Source organism: Haplochromis burtoni, unplaced genomic scaffold (genome assembly GCF_018398535.1).
Source record: "Haplochromis burtoni strain Fernald_Lab_line unplaced genomic scaffold, NCSU_Asbu1 Contig_256, whole genome shotgun sequence".
In the NCBI taxonomy this organism is placed as follows: Eukaryota; Metazoa; Chordata; class Actinopteri; order Cichliformes; family Cichlidae; genus Haplochromis; species Haplochromis burtoni.
Window position 1 is genome coordinate 828,310 of NW_024582617.1, and position 21,355 is coordinate 849,664.

The 21,355-nt window shown below is 41.5% G+C and overlaps 1 protein-coding gene across 2 annotated transcripts in view; it reads right to left on the reverse strand.

Moving 5' to 3' along the window:
• The window catches only part of hmcn1 (hemicentin 1), an 85,134-nt gene extending 65,955 nt beyond the window's left edge, over positions 1-19,179 (reverse strand). The window contains exon 1 of one of the 2 annotated variants that reach the window (XM_005938504.3): positions 18,401-19,179. In XM_005938504.3, the coding sequence (XP_005938566.1) occupies positions 18,401-18,695 (295 nt within the window). In that variant the 5' untranslated portion in view covers positions 18,696-19,179. The remainder of the gene's footprint in view (positions 1-18,400) is intronic. The other variant, XM_042227355.1, reaches the window with a different exon arrangement.
• Between the last annotated feature and the right edge of the window lie 2,176 nt (positions 19,180-21,355).

Below are 21,355 nucleotides of genomic sequence, written 5' to 3' on the forward strand. Positions count from 1 at the left end.
ACACACACATATATAAATACAGAAACAAATATAAATAAAATATACAAAGGGGATAAATAGAATAAATAGGAATAAAAAATAAAAATACAAGTGAATTGCACATTTCAAGTATTGAGTCTATTGCACTGTTGACTATTTACAAAAGTATTGCACAGTGAGGTGAAGAGAAGAGGCACTACAGCTTAGTTGTTCCCCCCTCCTTTGTCCTCCTGGTGACAACATGACCAGATTACTTTGTTGTGTCCATTAATAAGCTGCTAAGCATCTTCTTGATCTTCTCAAGTCAAATTGTGTAACTTCAGCCATCGCAACTGTGCTGTGGAAAGAGACTGAGGGGCTGCAAAAAAGACACACACAAACGCACACACACACACACACATGCACACACCATAACCAAATTGCAACCCTGTCACTAAAACCACATTTTGAGTCTCAAAATACCTTTAAACTTGTGGGGACCGGAATTGTGTCCCCGTAAGGGCATTTGGTCCCCACAAGTAGAGTAAATGTCCAATGTTTGGGCCCCACAAAGATATGTAAACACAGACACGCTCACACACACGCACACACTGGTCCCCTTGTTGAAGAGAGGACAATTACAAAAGACGTTTGAAAACAGATACAGTTTTGCAACAGTCCTCAACTCTGCTGAATGGTTAGCAGAGTCACACTCCCTGCTCAGTTCTGCTCCTGACTCAAATGAGTTCAAATTTAAATATTCATATTTTGCCTGAGATGATGATCCATTATCTACTCTGCATTTACAGCTGCCATCACCTTGCACTCCTTCTCGAAACACAGCCCACAGGCACTTTCAATTTCAATAACAATATTCACAAAGAAGCAAGAAGTAATTTTTCCAAACGACTCAGATTTTGGCATCACTGTAACTCCTGAAGGTGGAGCGAAGGAACATTTGCGGTGATCAGAGACGCTTTTTAAAAACTAACATGGAAATGTTTCTGGCTGCTCTGAAGGGAACATGGATCTCCAGCCAAACTTTTCATAGAAGGAAAAGTTGACATCTCTTTCCTTATGGGAGAAGTTCCCGTAGCTGTTGTAAGTATTCTTTAGCATTGAATATGGTGCCCTTTAGCACCGCTGCCCTCTTTGCCATGGCTGTAGAGTGGAAAACCATAATACTCGTGACATCTAAGCAACATGAGACATAAAAGATTCAACTTATCAACCTCTTCTAGTTTAATTAGCTCTGAATTATACATGTCAGGATGATGCTGCCACTCCTGTTTGTCATTACTTTTCTCTTTAAATGTGTGTTTGTCTACATTTGGAAGCCTGAAAGAGAATCTGTGTGCTTTTCCAATACCAAATAGCCAAATACCTTCTTTGATGCAAAGGCACACTTGTTAGGGGTCAAGTGCTTTGACCCGGGGCATCCTTAAGAAGAGTTAAGAAAAGACATATTATTAGTGCCATTATTTCAAAAGGACATTTTTCTTGGGGGGGGGGGGGTCATAGAAATAGTTTCATATGTGAAACTTCCTACTTATTTAGCATTTTATGAATTTTAAATAAAATTGGACAACAAAAGGAATCACAGTAATCCCAATTCTATAGCTACATGTGCAAGGGAAACATAACCTTTGGTTTCCACAGAGGAAATAGCTTCTCAGTGATGAACCCATAAAGGCTATGGATGCAGCCAACCGAATGAGCTCAAAGTGAAAGAAAGTCTGACAAATAGGCAACAAAAGAGAAAAAATGGCCACCAAAAACTAAACAAAAAGGTGTTTTTGGTGGCGTTAATGTGGTAGTTCTGCTCACTGTTGACAAAAGGGAACTAGAGATAAATAACTAAAACGAGACACTCCAGCCTTCATCTGAGCATTTTGGAGCACTGACCTGTATTGCCTGCTCTAAAAAGCATCCATCTGCAAACCACATGCAAGCTCGAACACTTACAGAAGTCTTAATGGGATGGGCAACTGTCCAAAAGCAAACTCACTTTTACCTCCTCTGACATTCAGGCTTGAAGTAATTTGCAAGGAATCACAGAAGCATTTACTGTGCAGTGAGCTTATCTCGCTGTACACCAGCAGCAACAAGGAATTTCAAAGCCAGCGCATGGGAGATTCTGAGGAAAGCTGCGTTATGACTGAAAATGGTCATAACTGTATAATTTAGAGCTAATTGCTGATGAGTTATGACCATGATGTCATATAATTGTTTGGTTCAAAGGTTTAAAGTTCTCTGTTTGCCACAGTGAGGAGACTTTATGCACTTTTATAGTCCACATTGGTTTTCATTTCTTTTCCACTCCTGAGGTCAAAGAAGTGGATGTTAGCTCACAATCGTACTGCTAATAAAAGCTTAACAACCAAGCCCTTAGAAATGCTTTTGTTTCCTAACAATAAAAGACACAACATAAAGTGTATCTTCTGTTCAGGAATGCCATTGAAGGTTATGTTTACTCGGTGAACAGGACTTTCGAGATTTCAAGATTTATATTAACAACTCATTAGCACTGAGCCTATTGTTTCAAAATGAATTAGCGAGCCACAGTGTGCAGTACATGCAAAGTACTGTACAAAAGTCTTGAGCCGTCCTTCATTTATTTATATTTTCTTTCCAAGTAGCCGGATTTCTCTTTATTTTTAAAGTTGTCGTGAGCATCAGTTTTCCAGGTTTTTCTTTGGACATTGGCTGCTTTTTCAATCATTTTCACAGAAATGTTTTTGTTTGCTAAACGACTTAATTGCAGGCATAAAATAGTACCAACACAGTTATTCCCAAAAAGCTATTAGCTACAAAACTGTCATATCTTTATCCGCAAGTAATCCAGCAAAGACCTGACGCACAGCCTGAGAGATGCGTCTGGATCCATCTACTGTTTCCTCAAGCAGCATCAGGATTGGCCTGAATGGAAGGGTAGCTGTCAAGAAGCCATTCTTAAGGAAGGAAAATGGGGGGAAAAGAAAGTGAGGTTTGCCAAATTATACAAGAAGTGGACTGAAAATCAGTGGCAAGAGATCTTATGGAGTAATGAATCCAAATTAGAAATGTTTGGTTCAGTTGCTGTCAGTGAGCATCCCCCAAAGCATTGGCTGATGTCGGGGATTTTGTCAAAACCGGCTGAATTATAAATGCAGAAAAGTACAGTCAAGTTGTGATGCCATCTGGAAAGCATCTGACTGGTAACAGCTTTGTTTTTCAGCATAACAATGACCCCAAACACACTTCCAGTGCAGTGAAAGCACACATGAATAGAAAAACCTGCAGTGGAACCCTATCAGTCATGACCTTGAGCCTGGAGGTCAACAATACTGCGGCAGTGTGGGATCATCTTGACAGAGAAGAGTACAACATACAAAGAAGAGGTTAGGATGTCCTTCAACAAGCATGAAGACTACTTAGCTGACTAAGAGAGTTCAGACTGTGTTGAAGAATAAAGGTGGTCACACCACCTGACTTTAAAACCTGTTAGGCTAAATTATTTTTGCCTTGTATACTTTATTTCTACGTGAATCCCAACTATTTCCCATTTTTCTAGCAGGATAAAGAGAAATGAGGGTTGGCTACAGACTTTCGCACAGTACTGTATGTTATTTTCTTAAATAATGGTCATGTAGGAGACTCTGTGGCTTTCTGATCCAACAAAAATCCAACAGGTTACACAACATGTAGCTGTTATAGCACTTAACAGCAGCAGAGGCTGTAAATAAACACAAATATCTGCCATTCTGCTGACTCAAAGCAAAGTCTGCCAGAATAAGAGTGGCTGTCATCTTCATTGTCAGGTTTGGAGTTTAATTCACCTAATCAGCCCCACGGGGAAATGCACAGCACGAGGCAATTACAGTGTGTCGGTGAGGAAAGTGTCCAGAAATCATACTATATACTATACACATAACAGTAAACAGGTTTGCAGATTCTCGAGGTAACATATAATCGGTGCATATAATGTTCCAGCAATGTTTTCTGCAACAACCCCAACGTGCACCGATCACTTCTAATAGGCATCACTAGTGCACACATGCAAACAGGACAAAACAAATAAAAAAGAAGACTAACATCCAAAAAAGAAGAAAAAAACAGAAGCGCCAAATTGTTTTCCTTCTTTGTTGTTCAAATTGGCGAGCATTACTGCGACACCAGGCGTGATATCAGCCCGAAAGACTTTACCAAACAGGAAATTGTAATCTTGAGAAAGATTAATTCCTACATTTTACTAACTTCATGTGTGTCTGTTTTAAATGGGGGGAAAGTATTGTGGAGAGGAAGTGGTTAGTTAGTCTGACAGGATAATAATGTCCATTTATTCCAAATAACATTTCATTACTTCTGGTGTTGACAGTCACGCGACTCTTTCCCTCACTGCTGCAGAGCAATAACCACACTTCAAGCACAAGCGCTAACACTTCTACTTGGTAGAAGAAGAAAAGAATAGAAAAGAACTAAATAAAATATGGCGTCTGAATTAAAAGAGACACGACTCTATCCATAAAAAGGAAAAACCTCTTCTGGTTAATTTGGCTGGTCAGGTTTTTTAGGGTCAAGTTCAATTCTAAGCAGCTCCCGCTATCTTTGAGTGATTCCCTAGAATTCTCCTTCTGACGCCTCACTGTGCTCAATTTTATTTCCATGATGCATCCGCGACGTTTGCAGAGGGCAAACATTAACCTGGCACAATCCAGTGTTTTTCTTCAGACCATTTCACACACTCTACATCCAAAGACGATGCATTAAGTGAAGATACTGAGCAGAAGACTGCTCATTGTTGGCCCAGAGTTCTTCTTTCTGTCTTTCTGTTTCCTTTCTAATCTCTTAATCTATATCTTGTTATTCTGCATACCATCCCCAATTTACATCTAATGACTGAACGTTACCCTGAAGCAACAGAGCTGTCAACACGCTGGATTTCAAAGCACCAAACATCAAACTTGTGACGTAAACTAAGAGAGAAGAAGCACCAGGCAGTTGTGGCCCTGCCTCTCCTGGTGATTGTTAGTCTTTGTAATTGAATGTGACTGGGGACAATGGGCCCCGAAACCACAGATATCTATTAATGGAACTGAATGATCAGACGATGCTACGCACAAATAAATAAAAACTGATGCTCACTGTGTAATCCCTCCCAGATGCACAGACCCACGAGAAGCCTGATCCAGAGTCAGTTATCCATCTGACAGGGTGACATGTGCTGGAGACACAGCACAGAGGAGGATGAGACCCGAGGGTACGGCTCACAGTAATTAAACGTGTCCCGTGTGCATGAGCGTCTATGTAAATTTATCACTGTCATTTATGGGAATGTGTGGTATTTTTTAAGAAGTACTCAGATGAGTTGCAAGCATCCGGATCTTTCCTTAAAGCTGATGTTCTCAGAGCCCGCCCTGACCCTGTCTTCAACACTGACCTTTGACCCCTACAGTTTGTCAGCTGTGTTCAACAACTGTCTGCAAAGCATAAACAACAGCAAGCTCCATCTGGAGCGCATTTACCTTTCTAAACTATTTCGGAATTTAATTTTGTTTTTCACTGTGCAATATAAAAGACATTTCGAGCCACGTATGCCACATTTGAAACCAGATGTTACCATAACAGACTTTTTAAACTCAGTAAATAATGTTGCCGTTTCTCTATCCTCTGACTATCTGACTAAATGCTTTGTGGAAGCACAAATCTGCAATTTAGGGGTGTTTTAGATTGACTGCAATTTTATTCTTTTGTTTTCAGAATCTGGTTTGGCTTTAAAACATTCACACTTCAAGACAAATCGTATACATGTGAATAACTCTGCAGAAAGAACAGGCTTGAGGAAAAGTACTCCACAAGAATCAAAAAGGTAAGTAGCAGTCGTTCATTAGCTGCTATTCAAATGCACTCGATTAATTCACCATCAGTAATGTGATCACATCTTTTTTTTAAAGAGAGATTATACAAACTTAGATACATTGTATCATCTTATATGACATTAGATCTTTTCAAACATTTAAACTTTTCTTTTTAAACAAAAAACAAAGTAAAATATGAAAAACATCATACCTACACAAGAACAGAAAGTTAAGGAAAAACTAAGTAAATTAGAAAAAAATTAAATAAAAATAAAACAGGGAAAGGGGGTGCTTAAATCCTATGTCTACATTAAATAAGAGTGAATCACAAATCTTTTCAATTTAGTCACATGGTGGGTAAAATGCATTGCTCTAAAGACTGAGAAGGGAAGATTTCAGATATTCCACAAAGGGTGTCCACTTGTGGGTACATTTTTCAGAGCTACCCTTCACTGTGAGTGAGATCTTCTCCACCCTCAAAAATGTCCAGACAGTATTAAGCCATAGTGATGCAGATGGAGGTGTAAGAGATTTCTAAAGAAGTAAAATACAGCGTCTAAGAAGAAGGGAACAGAAAACCAAGATATCAGTTTGCTGGGGAGATATATTAAGAGGGGTCATTGGAACTCCAAATATGCCAATTAGAGGATCTTCTTGGATCTGAATTCCAAAAACCTCTGAAAGTACGTAAAGGAAATCCCTCCAAGATTAATGCAAACTTGGACAGAAGAAAAACACATGGCTTAGGTTGCAAGAGGAGGTCACATTGGTCTATAATTGAAGGATAGATTTTTAGATAAATGGGATTTTGAAAAATGGACTGTGTTTATTACTTTACACTGCATACAGTCCTCTAAAGCCTTTCTTTACACATGACTTCATACTGACAGAGTTCTGGTCTGATTTATGATCAAATGGTTGGTGCTCTGTATGTTTTCACTTACAAAGTGTCCGTGACTTCATCAGATCAATAGTAACGGACATAAAAGTCTCTGGATCAGGCTCTGATGAATGTTCCTTCTATCAGCTTCACCTATGAAAAACTGAAGATATTAAAAAAAACTTGTGGTCATGACTCCCGTGGATGCTTTTTTATGGTCATAACAGGATCTTACAAAACCACCACGTTGCTCTGACAGCACATTAGAAAGAAGCAGCATTCGTGAGAAGGATAAAGAAGACAAAGGTGCAGACTTGATGAGCCAGAGCAGCATGTCTGCCTCTGTTTAGTGTCAGAGACTTTGTCTGTGACCCAGCACTTTGAGCTTATTCTGTATTTTTGAGTTTCTTATGTGAGGTTTAATTATAAGTTCCTATTCAAAGGAGCTTGCAAAGAAAAGCGTCTGGACTTCTTTAAGTTGCTTGAAGACGTTTCACCTCTCATCCAAGAAGCTTCTTCAGTTCTGAGGTCAAATGGCGGTGAGTCCCAGATTTAAACCTAGTGGGAGTATCCCCCCCACAGAGGGATAAAGGACCCCTTGATGATCCTCTAATCGCCTGAGCCAAGGTGTGAAACTGGGCGTGGGTCCCAATCAGCCAGGGTTTCGGGTGAGTTCATTGTGAAACCTGGCCCCACCTTATCATGCGAATTCCTGAGGTCAGATGGCCCAGGATGTGAGTGGGCGTTCAGGCGTCTGGGGAGGAAACTCAAAACTGGATTATAGATGGCAGACAGTTGGTGTCGTAAGCCCCGCCTCTGTTCAAAGATGGTCGCTCACAGTGGACATAGATGCTTCTTTCACTCCTCTTTCAAACCATCTGTCCTCTCTGTCCAAAATGTGAACACTGGCATCCTCGGAAGAGTGACCTTTATCCTTAAGATGCAGATGAACTGCTGAGTCTTGTCCTGTGGAGGTGGCTCTTCTGGCTCTTCTGTGTTGTGCCATGCGCTTGTTTGGTCTCTCCAATGTAGAGGTCTGGGCAGGAATTCGCATGATAAGGTGGGGCCAGGTTTCACAATGAGCTCACCCGAAACTCTGGCTGATTGTGACCCACACCCAGTTTCACACCTTGGCTCAGGCGATTAGAGGATCATCAGGGGGTCCTTTATCCCTCTGTGGGGGGAAACTCCCACTAGGTTTATATCTGGGACTCTCCACCATTTGACCTTAGAACTGAAGAAGCTTCTCGGATGAGAGGTGAAACGTCTTCAAGTAACTTAAAGAAGTCCAGACGCTTTTCTTTACAAGCTCCTTTGACTACGATGACCTGGATGACTGAGAACCTTCACAGGCATATAAGTTCCTATAAGTTTTTCTTATTTAGGGCGTAGCTGAGTTTTAGTTTAGCATTACTATCATCTGTCTCTTCGATTTTGTGTCTTGTTTCTTGTCTAGTCTGTCATGTGTTTTATGTCTGTGCGTTCCATATTGTCAAGCTTGTGTTGTCATGTCTACGTCTCTCCATACTTCCTGTTGGTTTCTTGGTTTCTATCTTCAATGTGTTCAATTTTACTTTTCCCTGTGACATCGTTACGCTCATTCGAATCAGCTGTGTCCCCATATGTTTCCACTTCCCTTGGTCACCTCCTGTGTGCATTCAGTCTGTGTGTTTTCATTCGTTCCTCGTCCGGTCGTCTGTGTGTTCATGTCATATTTCCAGGTTTTTCTATGTATCCATGGCAGTTCATGTTTTAATCTTAGTTCACCCAGTTTAGGTTATTGTTTAGTTTCGCCTTTGCCTTTTGTTTTGTAATGTTTTCCAGCCTTAAATAAATGGTTTTCTTCACGTGTCTCACTGTGACAGTTAAGGCTGCAAATGCCTTTTAAGAAAGGGTGAAAACTGGCACAGGCCACAAACACATTGCTGCTTGTGATGTTTCTTGGTCTCCATTATAGAAAAGTCAAAGCACTCACAGCTGGTTGGCCTGATTTTAAAAATTTACTCTCTCTTTGCTAAATGCAGCTTCTTAATTGCAGTAATTGCATTCATTTTCTTAAAAAAACAAAAAGTAGAAGGCTTAAGAATAAATGGCAACAACTTCAATATTAAAACCACAGAACTGCAAAGCTCATGAATAAGTATTTTATGACAGACTGTAATTACGTCTGCTCATAAGAGACCGGCGGCGTTTTCGGTTCACTATGGCTCTTTTGTTTAACGGGGGAAATTCTAATTGAGCTGAAGCAGACAGAGAAACCTCAGATGCAGCAGATCAGCGCTGTCGACCACACACAGATGCACACTCAGATGTTTGCAGCGGTGATTTCCAAACGGTGTGCCATGGCACAAAGGTTTGTCCAGCTGTGTTGCTGAAAATGTAAAACTGGCCGTGAGCTCGACATGTGCTTCTCATCAGCTTGACGTAGGATACCGTGTACCAAACCATCAGATTAAGCTCAGGCTTCACCCTAAATCCTTAATTGTGAGGTAATAACACAACATAGATGCATACTTTATAAAGGGAGAGGTCTACAAACACAGCTAGTTATGGCTAAGGTGGTCTTTGTGATATATGACTTCCCCCAGCACAGACTGCCTAAATGCTGATGGTGAGATACATACGTAGCAAAAATCCACACAGTTAAAATCTTCTGGCTTTTCTTCTTGTAGTGAATGAGACGTCAGCCGTGGAGCTTATTATGAAACGCTTTAGCACCACCGTATACACCATAGTTCTCTGGAAAAGAACAATTATACAGTGATCAGGCTTCACTGATGCAAAATAAACCACAAAACTCAGCTCTCATGTTTCTGTCCATGCTCATATACTGACGCTGACTAAACTTGCTCAGGTACAGCTTCATGGTCCCACTATTATGCCATCAGCAACCTTTTACAAGCATGTAAAGACTCATGTAAAGACTCAATTTAAGGAGATGGCAAGGTAGACAACATTTAAATAAAACAGGAAGACCATATTTTTGGCCACTCTGAGGTAAGTTAACAAGCTATAAACATAATACTGACATATTATCACTTTATAAAGTGGCTGTGGTGAGTTACTGTTCCTAATTACACATCCTGTAGATACAGAACATTTGGAGACTGGAAGTGTTTTGCACAGTACTGTGCAAAAGTCTTGAGCCAGCCCTCATTTCTTCATCTCTTGCTGAGAAAATGGGAAATGCAGTAGGTGCAGTGATTCATGGAAACACACGATACAGCAAATAAGGCAAAAGCAGAATTTGAAAGTCAGCATTTGGTGCAACCATTGTTATTTGCGAACCACATCTCTTAGGCAAGCTGTCTCGTTGTTTCTTTGGGCTGTTTTCAGGAATAGTTCTCCAGGATTCTCGAAGGACATCATCTTTGGATGTTGTTCCATCCACTGCCGTGTAACGTTCAGGTCTGGGCTCTGGGGAGGCTTCTTGACAGCCAAATCCAATGAGACCATTTCTGATGAGGCTTCAGTGAACAGTAGATGGATCAACTGAGCGGCCAGATTTATCTCTTGTGTCCTGTGCCAGGTCTTTGCTGGATTTCTTTCCTATTTCCTAAGGACATGAGTTTCGATACTGTTCATCCATTGTAGGTGGTTTTGTTCAACTTCCTGGTGCAGACGATTTCACGCCTGTCGAGACTGTTCTGTGATGTTTTGTGTGTGAAAGATTCAACTAAGAAATTGGAACAAATGATGTGATTGTGCACCAGGCTGCTAGTAACAAAGTGCCTGAAGACACAATTTAAAATTGCTAAGTTGTCTGGTGACGACAGATTCGTTTCATGAGTTCGGCAGCGTTTTCATGCTTGGGTGATTCAGAGTTCAGCGTTAAGTAACTTAACAAACACACAAAGTGGCCAAGCCCAAGGACTGAAATGAAAATTAGTGAAAAAACTCAAAGACCTTCAGAAGGTCTGGAGAGTTTATTTACTTTACATTTACTTATTCTGATAACCTGATTACCTGTATTAAATAAGTAGACCTCACTATACCCCAACTGTATGTATACTGTCTGCATCAGAGGGATGCAACATTAAATTTGATATGAAACGCTGCACAAAACGTGGTTTATAAGAAAATCTCAGAGGAATTTGACCATTTTGTTCCACAAACTGAGGGTTTTGCTGCACGTCTAAGGTTACTGTTTTCCTGTTCTGGGTCAGACATATTTATCTGACCTGTCCCTAACTCTTACCATGTGTTCTGGGTCTGATCAGCAAGTCATCTAACTTCATTTAGGAGAGCCGAGTCCTTGAGGATATCAGGTGATTTTGATAACAGCTGCCGCTGGCTGTCTTTTCTTGGTTGGGGGCTTTTAACCCCTTAGCAGTCCTATTAGTCCCCTAAACCATCCAATGTCCCGTGGGCGGTACGTCCGACTGCTAACAGTTTAAAGGCTTCTTTCATTTTAGCTGCCGTGTTCTGACTACGTTAGTTTTTTGGTCCAAACCACACTTTCAAACGCCCCACTACACAGTCCAAATGGGTAGTTTCCAGCTGCTTGGTGCCAGCTATACCAGCTGCAGGCACACATGTATGATGTTGTATGTTGAGTATTTGCCATTCTGCATTTTTACTGCTTTATTGCTCATAATAATAAGCCCAGCCTCTGCACTTTTACTGTTGCCCTTTCATTGAGGCTGTCTTTAAAACAGCATAATCAGTTGATGTCTAGACTACATTATTGAGGAAATTACTTTTCTAAGGATTGTTTTAGCTAACAAATTCATCTGATTTCATTGTTTTGCATCATACACTTAGAGTCTGGAGGACTCATTTGGAACACGTTAGATTTACTCTCATGTAGACCTGACGCCAAAGTTGAACATTCCCATGGTTTGCAATGGCATGATCTCATGTTGGCTGTGACTTCCAAGGCGGTGATTTATTATTCTTTAGTGTGTAAATTGTACACGGTACTACTGAGTGTTAGTACATTTAGGTGCAACATCTGTAACATTTCAGTGTGGACCAAGTGAGATATTACAAGAGCAATGCGTGTCTTCCAAAATGATCAAGGCTACCATATTGTCTGCAGTTGAACAGTTCTCTCAAACATGCACAGGAGTACATGTTTGGGACACGAGTGGTATAATTTAGCTTAATACGTGATTACATAGCTCTGAATCCTTAAAACTTAAAACGTATTTCTAACTCGCAGGAGAGAAATAGCAGAAAAGGTGAGCTCACAGAGAATCATCAGTCAACTATGGAGTTCGTTTCAGCACTGCAGTTTTTAATAGCAAGGGGGGGGGTCACTTTCCCTAATCTCAGCCTCAGCTTTGATAAGCACTCTGTGTACCACCATTATGTGCACTACAAAGACAGAAAAAGACATTAACAGCTAGCCAGTTGCTAATCTTTTTAGCTGGTAAAGTGTCAGCTACACTATATGGACAAAAGTACTGGCCACACATTTTAATTTTTAAATTCAGGTGTCTTTGGGCCCACTGCCACAGGTGAACAAATCAAGTCTTCCCTCTTAGATATTTCACAATCAGGAAACGTTTAGGCATCGCAACAACTTGGACACAAGTATAGATAACTTGTTATTAATCTCCGTCTCTCTTCCACTGCATGTCTTCATCCTGTCTTCCTTCTCTCATCCCAACCAATCACATCAGATGGCCCCGCCCCTCCCTGAGCCTGGTTCTGTCGGAGGTTTCTTCCTGTTAAAAGGGAGTTTTTCCTTCCCACTGTCGCCAAAGTGCTTGTTCATAGGGGATGATTGTTGGGTTTTCTCTGTATCTACTATTGTAGAGTCTACCTTACAATATAAAGCGCCTTGAGGTGACTGTTGTGTGATTTGGCGCTGTATAAATAAAATAAAATTGAAGTGAAGTGACAGACCATGTAAAATTACGTCATTTTCATTCCTTGCACCTGGCTGTTCTCAGAGGAATATTTTTTGTGTTTGTTACCACTGACCTATGAATTATTCAAACATACACAAGACACTTAACTCAGGGGATGAACCAGCAGCCTCGCACAAAAGACACAAATTTGTTTCCCATTTCTTTAGTTGAATCTACAAAAATAATAACGATCACAGTATTTTACATCAACATAGTGATTCTCAAAAGCTGTTAGCTGAAAACTTGACGTGTTTGGGTGTGTTGCTGGGTCCTGAGAGATGCATCTGGGCCTCGAGCTCCTCCATGTACAGTCCACCAAGGCATCATCAGAAATGGTTTCAGTAAGGAGGTTAGCTTTTAAGAAGCCGCTTATAATGAAGGGAAAAAAGGCGGAGATGTGCCAAGAACAAGGCAAGAACAAGAACTGGACTGAAAATCAATACTAAAGAAACATCGAAAGAGGCACAGCAGTGAGAGTCTTCAGCCATGGAGGCACGGTGGAGGCTCTGTCATGTTTGGCACTGCTTCATTCATGCTGTTGGGGATTTAGTCAAAGGGTTGCAGTGAGACTTTTAATCCAATACCATCTGTATAGCATCTGAGTGATAGCACCTTCATATTTCAGCATGACAATGATCCCAAAACCAGCATCAAAAACATACCTGGATAGAAAAGCAGTGGAACACGATCGGCCCCTGATCCGTCCTTCCCAGAGCCCAGATCGAAACATTACTGAAACAGTGTGGGCTCATCAGGACACAGAGCAGAACAAAAGGCAGCCAACAGCCAAAGCTTTGTCCTTCAAGAAGCCTGGAGCACGTTTCCTAAAGACTACTTGAAGAAATGACAAGAAAGCTTTCCTAAGAGTGTTCAGACTGTCTCTAAGAATAAACGTGATCATACCAAATATTGACTTTCAAGCTTTCTAGACTTGTGCAAACTCTGTTTTTGCCTTATATGCTGTAATTCTGTGTATGTTTGAGCATTTCAGTAAAACGCCTATTTCTGATTTTACAGGAAAAAGAAAAAGAAAAGGGATGGCTCAAGACTTTTACACAATATTTTACGTCTGGTCATGATAGTCACAAGCTAACCCGTCAACTTACTTAACAATGTAATTATACAGAAGTGCAAGCTCACACATTTTTCACTGTCCAGCACCGCTCCTTCCCAGATGATGACGTGTGTGGAAAATCTTTTATATGAAATTGTTTCACCACTGCTTTTTGTTTCAGGTTCATGTCTTGACAGCCAGACACTTATCAAAAAACACAAACAAGAGCAGAGCTACAAAAGGTCAAAGGGATACTGGCAGGAGCCCAGACAGTGATGTCAAAGAGTCTAGAAGGTCATAAGGACATTGAACCTCGGGTTGATGAGCCTCCAGTGGAGATTAGAAAACAAGTTCACACAGCAGAGAGAGAAAAATGTTTGACAAATACTTCACGAATGGGCCACTTACTATGCATGGGGTTATGTGGGCCAGTGGATCCTAAGATCATCTAGATGTGACTGTTTTTTAAAAGGCAAGAAGATCCTTGAACCTTAGGATCTGTAAAGCTGTCGAAGTTTTAAACATAAAGGATAAAGTGTGACGCGGTTTTCTGTAGCAGTCTTCGGGGATGAGCGTCCAAGATGAAAGAAGTCGCTCAGTGACAACTGGAAACCTTCCACTCGTGTGTCGTGAGTTGAACCCACTGAACTACGAGCACCTTGGGCCACGTCAGGAGGTGCAGCCCTAAAAGTTAATACCTATTTTAATACTCCGCATCCATTAAAACATAAAACTCACAGACACAGTTTCAGTCTGCCACACTTTTCTCTCCTCCTCTATTTTCTCCCGAACCTCCACCTCTCTCTTTTGGCATTCCTGCCTAATAGCATCATTACTGACTCTGTCCAGCTAAACGCCGGCTGTGCGTAATCTCACACGGGCGGGGCAGTTCAGACAAAAAAAAGCTACTCTGGAAGGAAGGAAACAAAGGGACGAGGGGTAGAAAAGGACGCGAACGCCAGCATGGAGGGCTCTGTGATAACGGCCTTTGATCTTGCAGAGAAGGCAGAAGCTATTCCATCATCTCCTCCCATCACTCCGCACTCCTTTGTTCGATCTCCTTCTAACTTAGATAACTTGGATGAAAATTTTTAGCAAGGAAGGCCAACAACTTACTGGAACCAACCCTGAGATCTCGCAGCTGAAACACAAAGAACGTGCAGAATAAAACAAGCAAAACTCCAAGAAAGACGTCGGTGGTTTGTTTCATTTTCAAAACCTTCACGCTGATGTCACGCAGGCATGAGTCAGTAAAATCTGTCCATCTTTCATCCTTTCTCTGTTTGGACTTTAGCTTCCACAAACACATTCATTGTAGGGAGACAAAAGACATTACGGTGATTAATGATAACGTAGATCTTTTTAAGTCTTTATCATATATTTTCAGAGTAGATCAAAGAACCCTAAGTCACAATGGCAACCCTACTCTAGCTCATCTATCTTTAAAATAGAAAAAGCGTTAGGTTTAGGTGTTAACTATCGGTTTTAAGGATAACGGTGTTTCATCCATACTCGATGAAAGTGTAGTCATTTTCACTATACCCTCAGTCCTACTGGTAGTGTGTCGACACCATCAAAACCAGCAACAATGCAAGATAGGACTGGTAGAGCATTACCGCAGATCATAGACGTCACTGACCGCAAAGGGTTTGCAAACAAATATTAAACCCGATTATGCTGTTGTGTACATTTTTGCAAGTTTATTTGAAGTCCTCTAAAGTGGAAGACGGTGCTACCCCCAAACGCCTTAGACACCCTCCATTAAGTTGGAGTGTGCACTACAACACAGTGTCAAGGTTTAAAGGCTCTCTGACTTTCCTGGGCACGTTAGGAACCAGGTGCTGGGTTTGGATCCGTCTTAACCTTGGACGGTTAAACATTAACACGAGCAAGCGTCAGACACTCACAAACACATCCTCTCACAAACACATCCTCTCACAGCGAGGTAGTAGCTACATGGACGTGTGTGTATGTAAGGATGCCAACAGGGCCATGCAGACAGATAAGTGTCTACCATTTTATTTCCTGTCATTGTCATGCAGTGTTTGTTTCTTTAATTGAAACAATGCACAAACTGGCATTAGTCTTGGGCTAGAGGTCACGTTTCGTAGCTCGGGAAGAACGGAAGCGTCGTGAAATGAGTTTAATTGTCTGTAAACTCTCAAATAAATGTTCCAGAAGTGCAGCGAGCCTGTTTGCAACGCACCTTTGGCTTCTCTGCATGAGCCTGAAGTCCTTATTGACAGATTGATCGTCAGACTGCAGCCAGAGAAGCGAGATGTTCGTGTTTGTAGCTGTCCAGGACTCTTCTGTACAGCCACTTCTTTCATTAAACGAATGCCCATTTCAAGAGTAATGACATATTGTATTGTTAAGAACACAGGCAGACTTCAGCGGTAAACACACAGCCCTTGCACTGTGGTAAAATGACTTGTGAAGGATCCTGTGCCTTTCTTTCTTTCTCTGCCTGCAGGATGGAGGAAAGGGGGGAGGCTTCCTGACTGATCTTCCCACACAGGCCTGACCCCAATATCCAGGCATCCTCCTGACTCTTTTGCTTCACACACGTTCAGGCAAGCACGCACAGACACAAAGATTGCAAACACACTCTCTTGTTTACAGTGTCGGATTGCAGTGTAAATAAAAAGGGAAGCTCTGATTTAAAAGCAGCCAAGTCAAACAGGAGGGACTGCGTTATCGCACCACGTTGGATGCAAAGCAGAGAAAATGGATCCGCGGCACAATGAAGCAAACCCTTAATAAAACAAAACTGACTCTCTCCGAGGAGCCGGGATTTTGTTGGAAAAGGACAAAAAGTGGGAGAGAGACGGGGTCAGAACATTTGGCAAAATGCTCAGCTACCCCTGCTTGCAGTGCGCTGCAGTAATCATTCCTCTATTCCCCTGGGGGTGTCGGAGCACACATCCTGACATCCTCGTAAACACTTTAAGAAGCAGACAAACGTCACAAACACAGAGAGGAGTCGACGCTGGAGCGCTCAATCGAGCTGTTGTGTTTCACTACCAAAGGATAATCTTATAATCACTTCTCAATGAAGTCAACATTTCCTCTAAATTAAGCCCTTCAGTTACACAAACAGGTTAAAACCGCAGCATTCTTTCACTACTGTCTCTCTGTCCAAGAGCATCGCTAATCACCTAAGATTTACTTTCCCCACAGAGGCACGCACTAACGAATTCATCATTTGTAAGATTTGTGTATACTGTGCATTTTTTCCTCCTTGAATATAATTATTATTCTAGGCACAGAGCAGACTGAAACAATGATTGAAGAAATGTGCTTCATGAGAATTTGTGACATGCTGAAACTGAAAAGAGAAAAAAACATCTGGAATAGGAATCTGTGTCTTCACCTCACAGATCACCTCCGTCTATTCATCTTTTCTTTCCATCCTTCAGATCCTGGAATGTTTGTTGCTCCGAGTGCATTTAGAAAAAATGTAGGTACTCTACATACGACATTAAAATACGAAAGCATTGTGTTTCATGCACTTTGTGAAGTAATATTCACGAAGCACATTTTGCAGAATGCTTTGTGTGGAAACTAAACATTAAATGCATGCAACAGCATGTCTTCATCCTGTCTTCCTTCTCTCACCCCAACCAGTCGCAGCAGATGGCCCCGCCCCTCCCTGAGCCTGCGGAGGTTTCTTCCTGTTAAAAGGGAGTTTTTCCTTCCCACTGTTGCCAAAATGCTTGCTCACAGGGGGTCATGTGATTGTTGGGTTTTTCTCTGTGTGTATTATTGTAGGGTCTACCTTACAATATTAAGCGCCTTGAGGCGACTGTTGCTGTGATTTGACGCTGTATAAATAAAGTTGAATTGAATTGTGGTACACTTAAATGCTGGTGAAAAGTAACCATTGAGCCTCCTTGTTTTGAATGAAATAATCACGAAAGGGGCTTCCACTCGCTGGGCCCACGTCCTCATTTTAGGTTTGACAGCGTTCTAGTAGGTAAAGGTGATGCTTGGACATGAATTGAGCTGCGGTTTGGGGACTGGTGACAGTCTAGCAGATCCTCATGCACTAAATAGAAGTGAAGAAGTTAAAGAATTGAGAACAAGGAGGGAGGGTGGGGCAGGTAAACGAGAATGAACAGCTTGCAGAACTGAGGGAACCTATATAGATGACAATCGGAAAGAGCGTGTTTGGAGGCGTGGTCCCGCTCCTGAAATTCCGATACATAATCTCCAATTAAAGAGACAAAGGTGAGTCAACATTACCACCCAAATATTCAAACCCTAAATGATGACTTTAATCTGCTGTTGTTCAATAAGACCAATAAGACTGATGTCCTCAGTCTCACATTACTCTTCACAAGGACTCGGTTCTTGTCAGATGTGTGTGTTGAATATTTGAATACTTTTCCCCCCATGCACCTCTGAAGACTAATACTAGCCAGGGATACTGTTTGACTGCCCAATAAAATACAGCCTAGGCATTACTTTTCAGAATGAGAGAGCACCCACGAGTGATGATAATCATCAAGCTGCACTGCAAACCTAAAGCCACACAGTAACCCTGGCGGAATGCTAATGATACAGTGACCGCCAGGCTGAACATCTGTGCGAGATGAAATGCCCCAGAAGTGCCTCCCGTGGAGGTGTGAGGAGGTTAAGGCAGTCAGAGGGCGGCCTGTGAGCAAACTATCACATTTGTCACACCTCTGTCTGCTTTTGTTTAGACTGCAAAGAGTAAGCACCAAATCATCACATTTAAAGAGAAGAAAAACAAGAAAAAAGAAGCAGAATTGACCTAATCAAACCATCTCTTTGTCTCTTATTACATTACCTGGGTCGTGAAAGGGCACCAGGGCAAAGTTATACAAAGGTCTCTTCGGTCTGCTCAGGGATGTCTCCAAAATCTTGGATGCGCCCTCTATCACTTGGACCAAGTCGTCGTACATGGAGCCGGTCACATCAAAGACGAACGCCAGGGTGGATGCGCCCTCCGGGATGTCCTCCTTTACGGCCCCCGTGTTTGCGTCTTGCCCTGCGGCCAGCGCCACTGAGAGGACGAGCGGAAGCCACATCAGTGATCCAGGAGTCTTCTCTGTCATTGTTTCACGATATTTTGTTTTCGCCATTGGGAAACTCAGAGTGAGTCTCGAGATAGAGGCAGAGACATCTGGCTCTCACCAAAAAGTTTTGAAAATGTATAAGAGTTGATCAAATTCCCAGCATCAGCGAAAGAAACACGGGAATCTCCCGGTGCAGCTTTCGAGCGCCTACTTTTTGGTTCTCCTGCAGTCTGTTGTTTCCTCTCAACGCTCAAGCTTAACTTCTGTTCCCAGCAGCTGTGGCAGCCCCTGTTCCCTCAGATCTGCAGAGTCAGAGCCCCTGTTCAGCTCTGTCATACAAAGACCACCTCTCAGCTGGCCAGAAAGTCTCCAAGGCGCAGACTACTTCCCATGCACAATAGCAGCGCTATGATTGGACAAGATGTTTTGGGTGAGTTCCTTTACTTCAGCAACGACACAAAAGTACCACAGTACGATTATTTCTTAAAAGCTGTCGTTATAATTCATTTTTGACAGATTCTTTTTAAATACTGGTGTAAGCTTTGACGCCGGGGCATGAACTGGACATGCCTGGGACGCTCACCTAAAGTGAAACGAGCTGAAATAAATGAAGGTCTGCAGTATTGGGGATTTTGAGCACTACTGCCATCTAGCGACTGCAACTTGGCTTTTACACAAATTTTGTGTTAACCCAGTTGTGTTAAAGGTTTTTAATAAAAGGCCCATTTTATTTTAAAAAAAATTGTAATAATAATAAAAAAAACCTCGTTGTCAGTATCAAAACTGAAGATAGTTTTACATGGAAAGAAAATCAAATGTTTATCAGAAGTTTTTATTGTGACATTAACGGCAGAAAAATGACTGCAAAAGTAATTTTAATTTGCTCTTATTTAAAATGAGAAGAACTTTATTTATCCCGAGGGAAATTATTTTGTCATAAACATGCTCAATGCAGCAAGAGGAAAAGTTAGTGCAGAAAAAATAAAATAACATAATTATCAGCGCGAGTAATTATGACAAGTGACATGTTAGAATCAGAATCAGAAAGGGTTTTATTGCCAAATGTTGAGCAGGTTTACAACATTAGGAAATTGCTGCGTTGCTTCAGTGCAAACATACTGTCATAAATTACGCTAAAATAGACATGAAAATAAAAATAAGAATAAGAATTAAAAGTGCAATGAATAAAAGAGAGTAGCAGCATGTAATGGGGGAATGAAAAAAAACATTCAACATACAGATGAGTAACAATATTGCACAATCTGTGGGAATAAAATGCATTCATATTAATCCTATAGGATTAATATAATAAAGTCACCTACAGAGTGATGAAGAGTTGTACAGTCTCATAGCCACTGGTAGGAAGGATTTCCTGTGGCGGTCAGTTCTGCATTTAGAGGCGATGAGTCTTTGTGCTCCGATGGCTCCTGGGATGAGAGGGATGGTCTATGATGCTGAGAAGCTATTTTAATATTCTCCTCTCAGACACCTCCACCAGGTTCTCCAGTCGGACACCCGGGACAGAACCAGCCAGCTTGTTCAGCATCAGCTGTCTTCACCCCACTGCCCCAGCACACAGCTGCAAAGAACACAGCACTCTCTACCACAGAGTGATAGAGCATGGTCAGCATTTTCCTACAAACATTGAAAGACCTGAGCCGCCTCAGTAGGAAAAGCTGGCTCTGCCCTTTTTTTGAAGACAGCGTCTGTGTCCAGTTTACAGTCAGTGTGTACCCCCAGGTACCGTTAGTCCTCAAATACCTCCATGTCAGCCACTCTGATGAGTTCTTCATGTACATCTGAAAAAACAAATGTGAGGAGTTTGGCGCTTCAGTGTAAAAACATAAGAGTTAGAGCTCGCTGTAAGGTTCTTTCTTTCTCAGGTGTTTGTGTTGTGATTGGTGAATTTCCACCAGTGTACCCGTGGCTGTGACATATGATGAAAACACACAAGTCATAACATGGGAACATTCATTTTTAACAGACACATCATGATTCTCAGCTGTAGTTACAGATACTGTCATTAATTCTAAAGTAATGTCTCAGTCCTCCTGTGAGGCCGGGTTATCCTGTGAATGTGTCCTGGTTTGAGAGAGACTGGGCTAAACTACTTAAATATATAAAGAAGGTAGTATTATATAAATGCTAGATAATAACCCAGTTTTAATCAGAGACATGCTGCAGTGCTCTATAAACATGTGACAACAGATGAGTGAAGAAGTGCTGCAGCAGTCTGAGCCTATAGCAGCTAAAGGATGATTCAGGGTCACCTGATCCAGCCAGATAAGCTTTACCAAAAAAAAAAGTTTGGAGTGTAATCTTAAGCGTAAATGTTTTTTGAAATTTCAGTCAGAATTGTTTTTGAATGCCGGTCTTTCAAGTGTTCAACTTACAAATTCAAACGTGAATGAAACAAACAGTATCTGGTCAAATTGCCACCTGTACCTGAAGTGTTGAAGCAGGTGACCAGTTATTACTTATCTCAGCCTCCACCTCAAGAGAGCAGACCCCACAGACTTTCTCATTTTAAATACAAATTAAAAATACACATTTTATGTGTCACATACAGTACAACATAAAACAAAATGCTTGTGTCCGAGCTGCTGACATAATGCAAACGTGCAGACACGCATGAACTGCTAACTCTGAAAGGAAACAAAGTGTGATTTAAGTAAGTCAGTAAGTTAAAATAATGCATGAACTCTGGAGCCTCAAACAGAAACTCA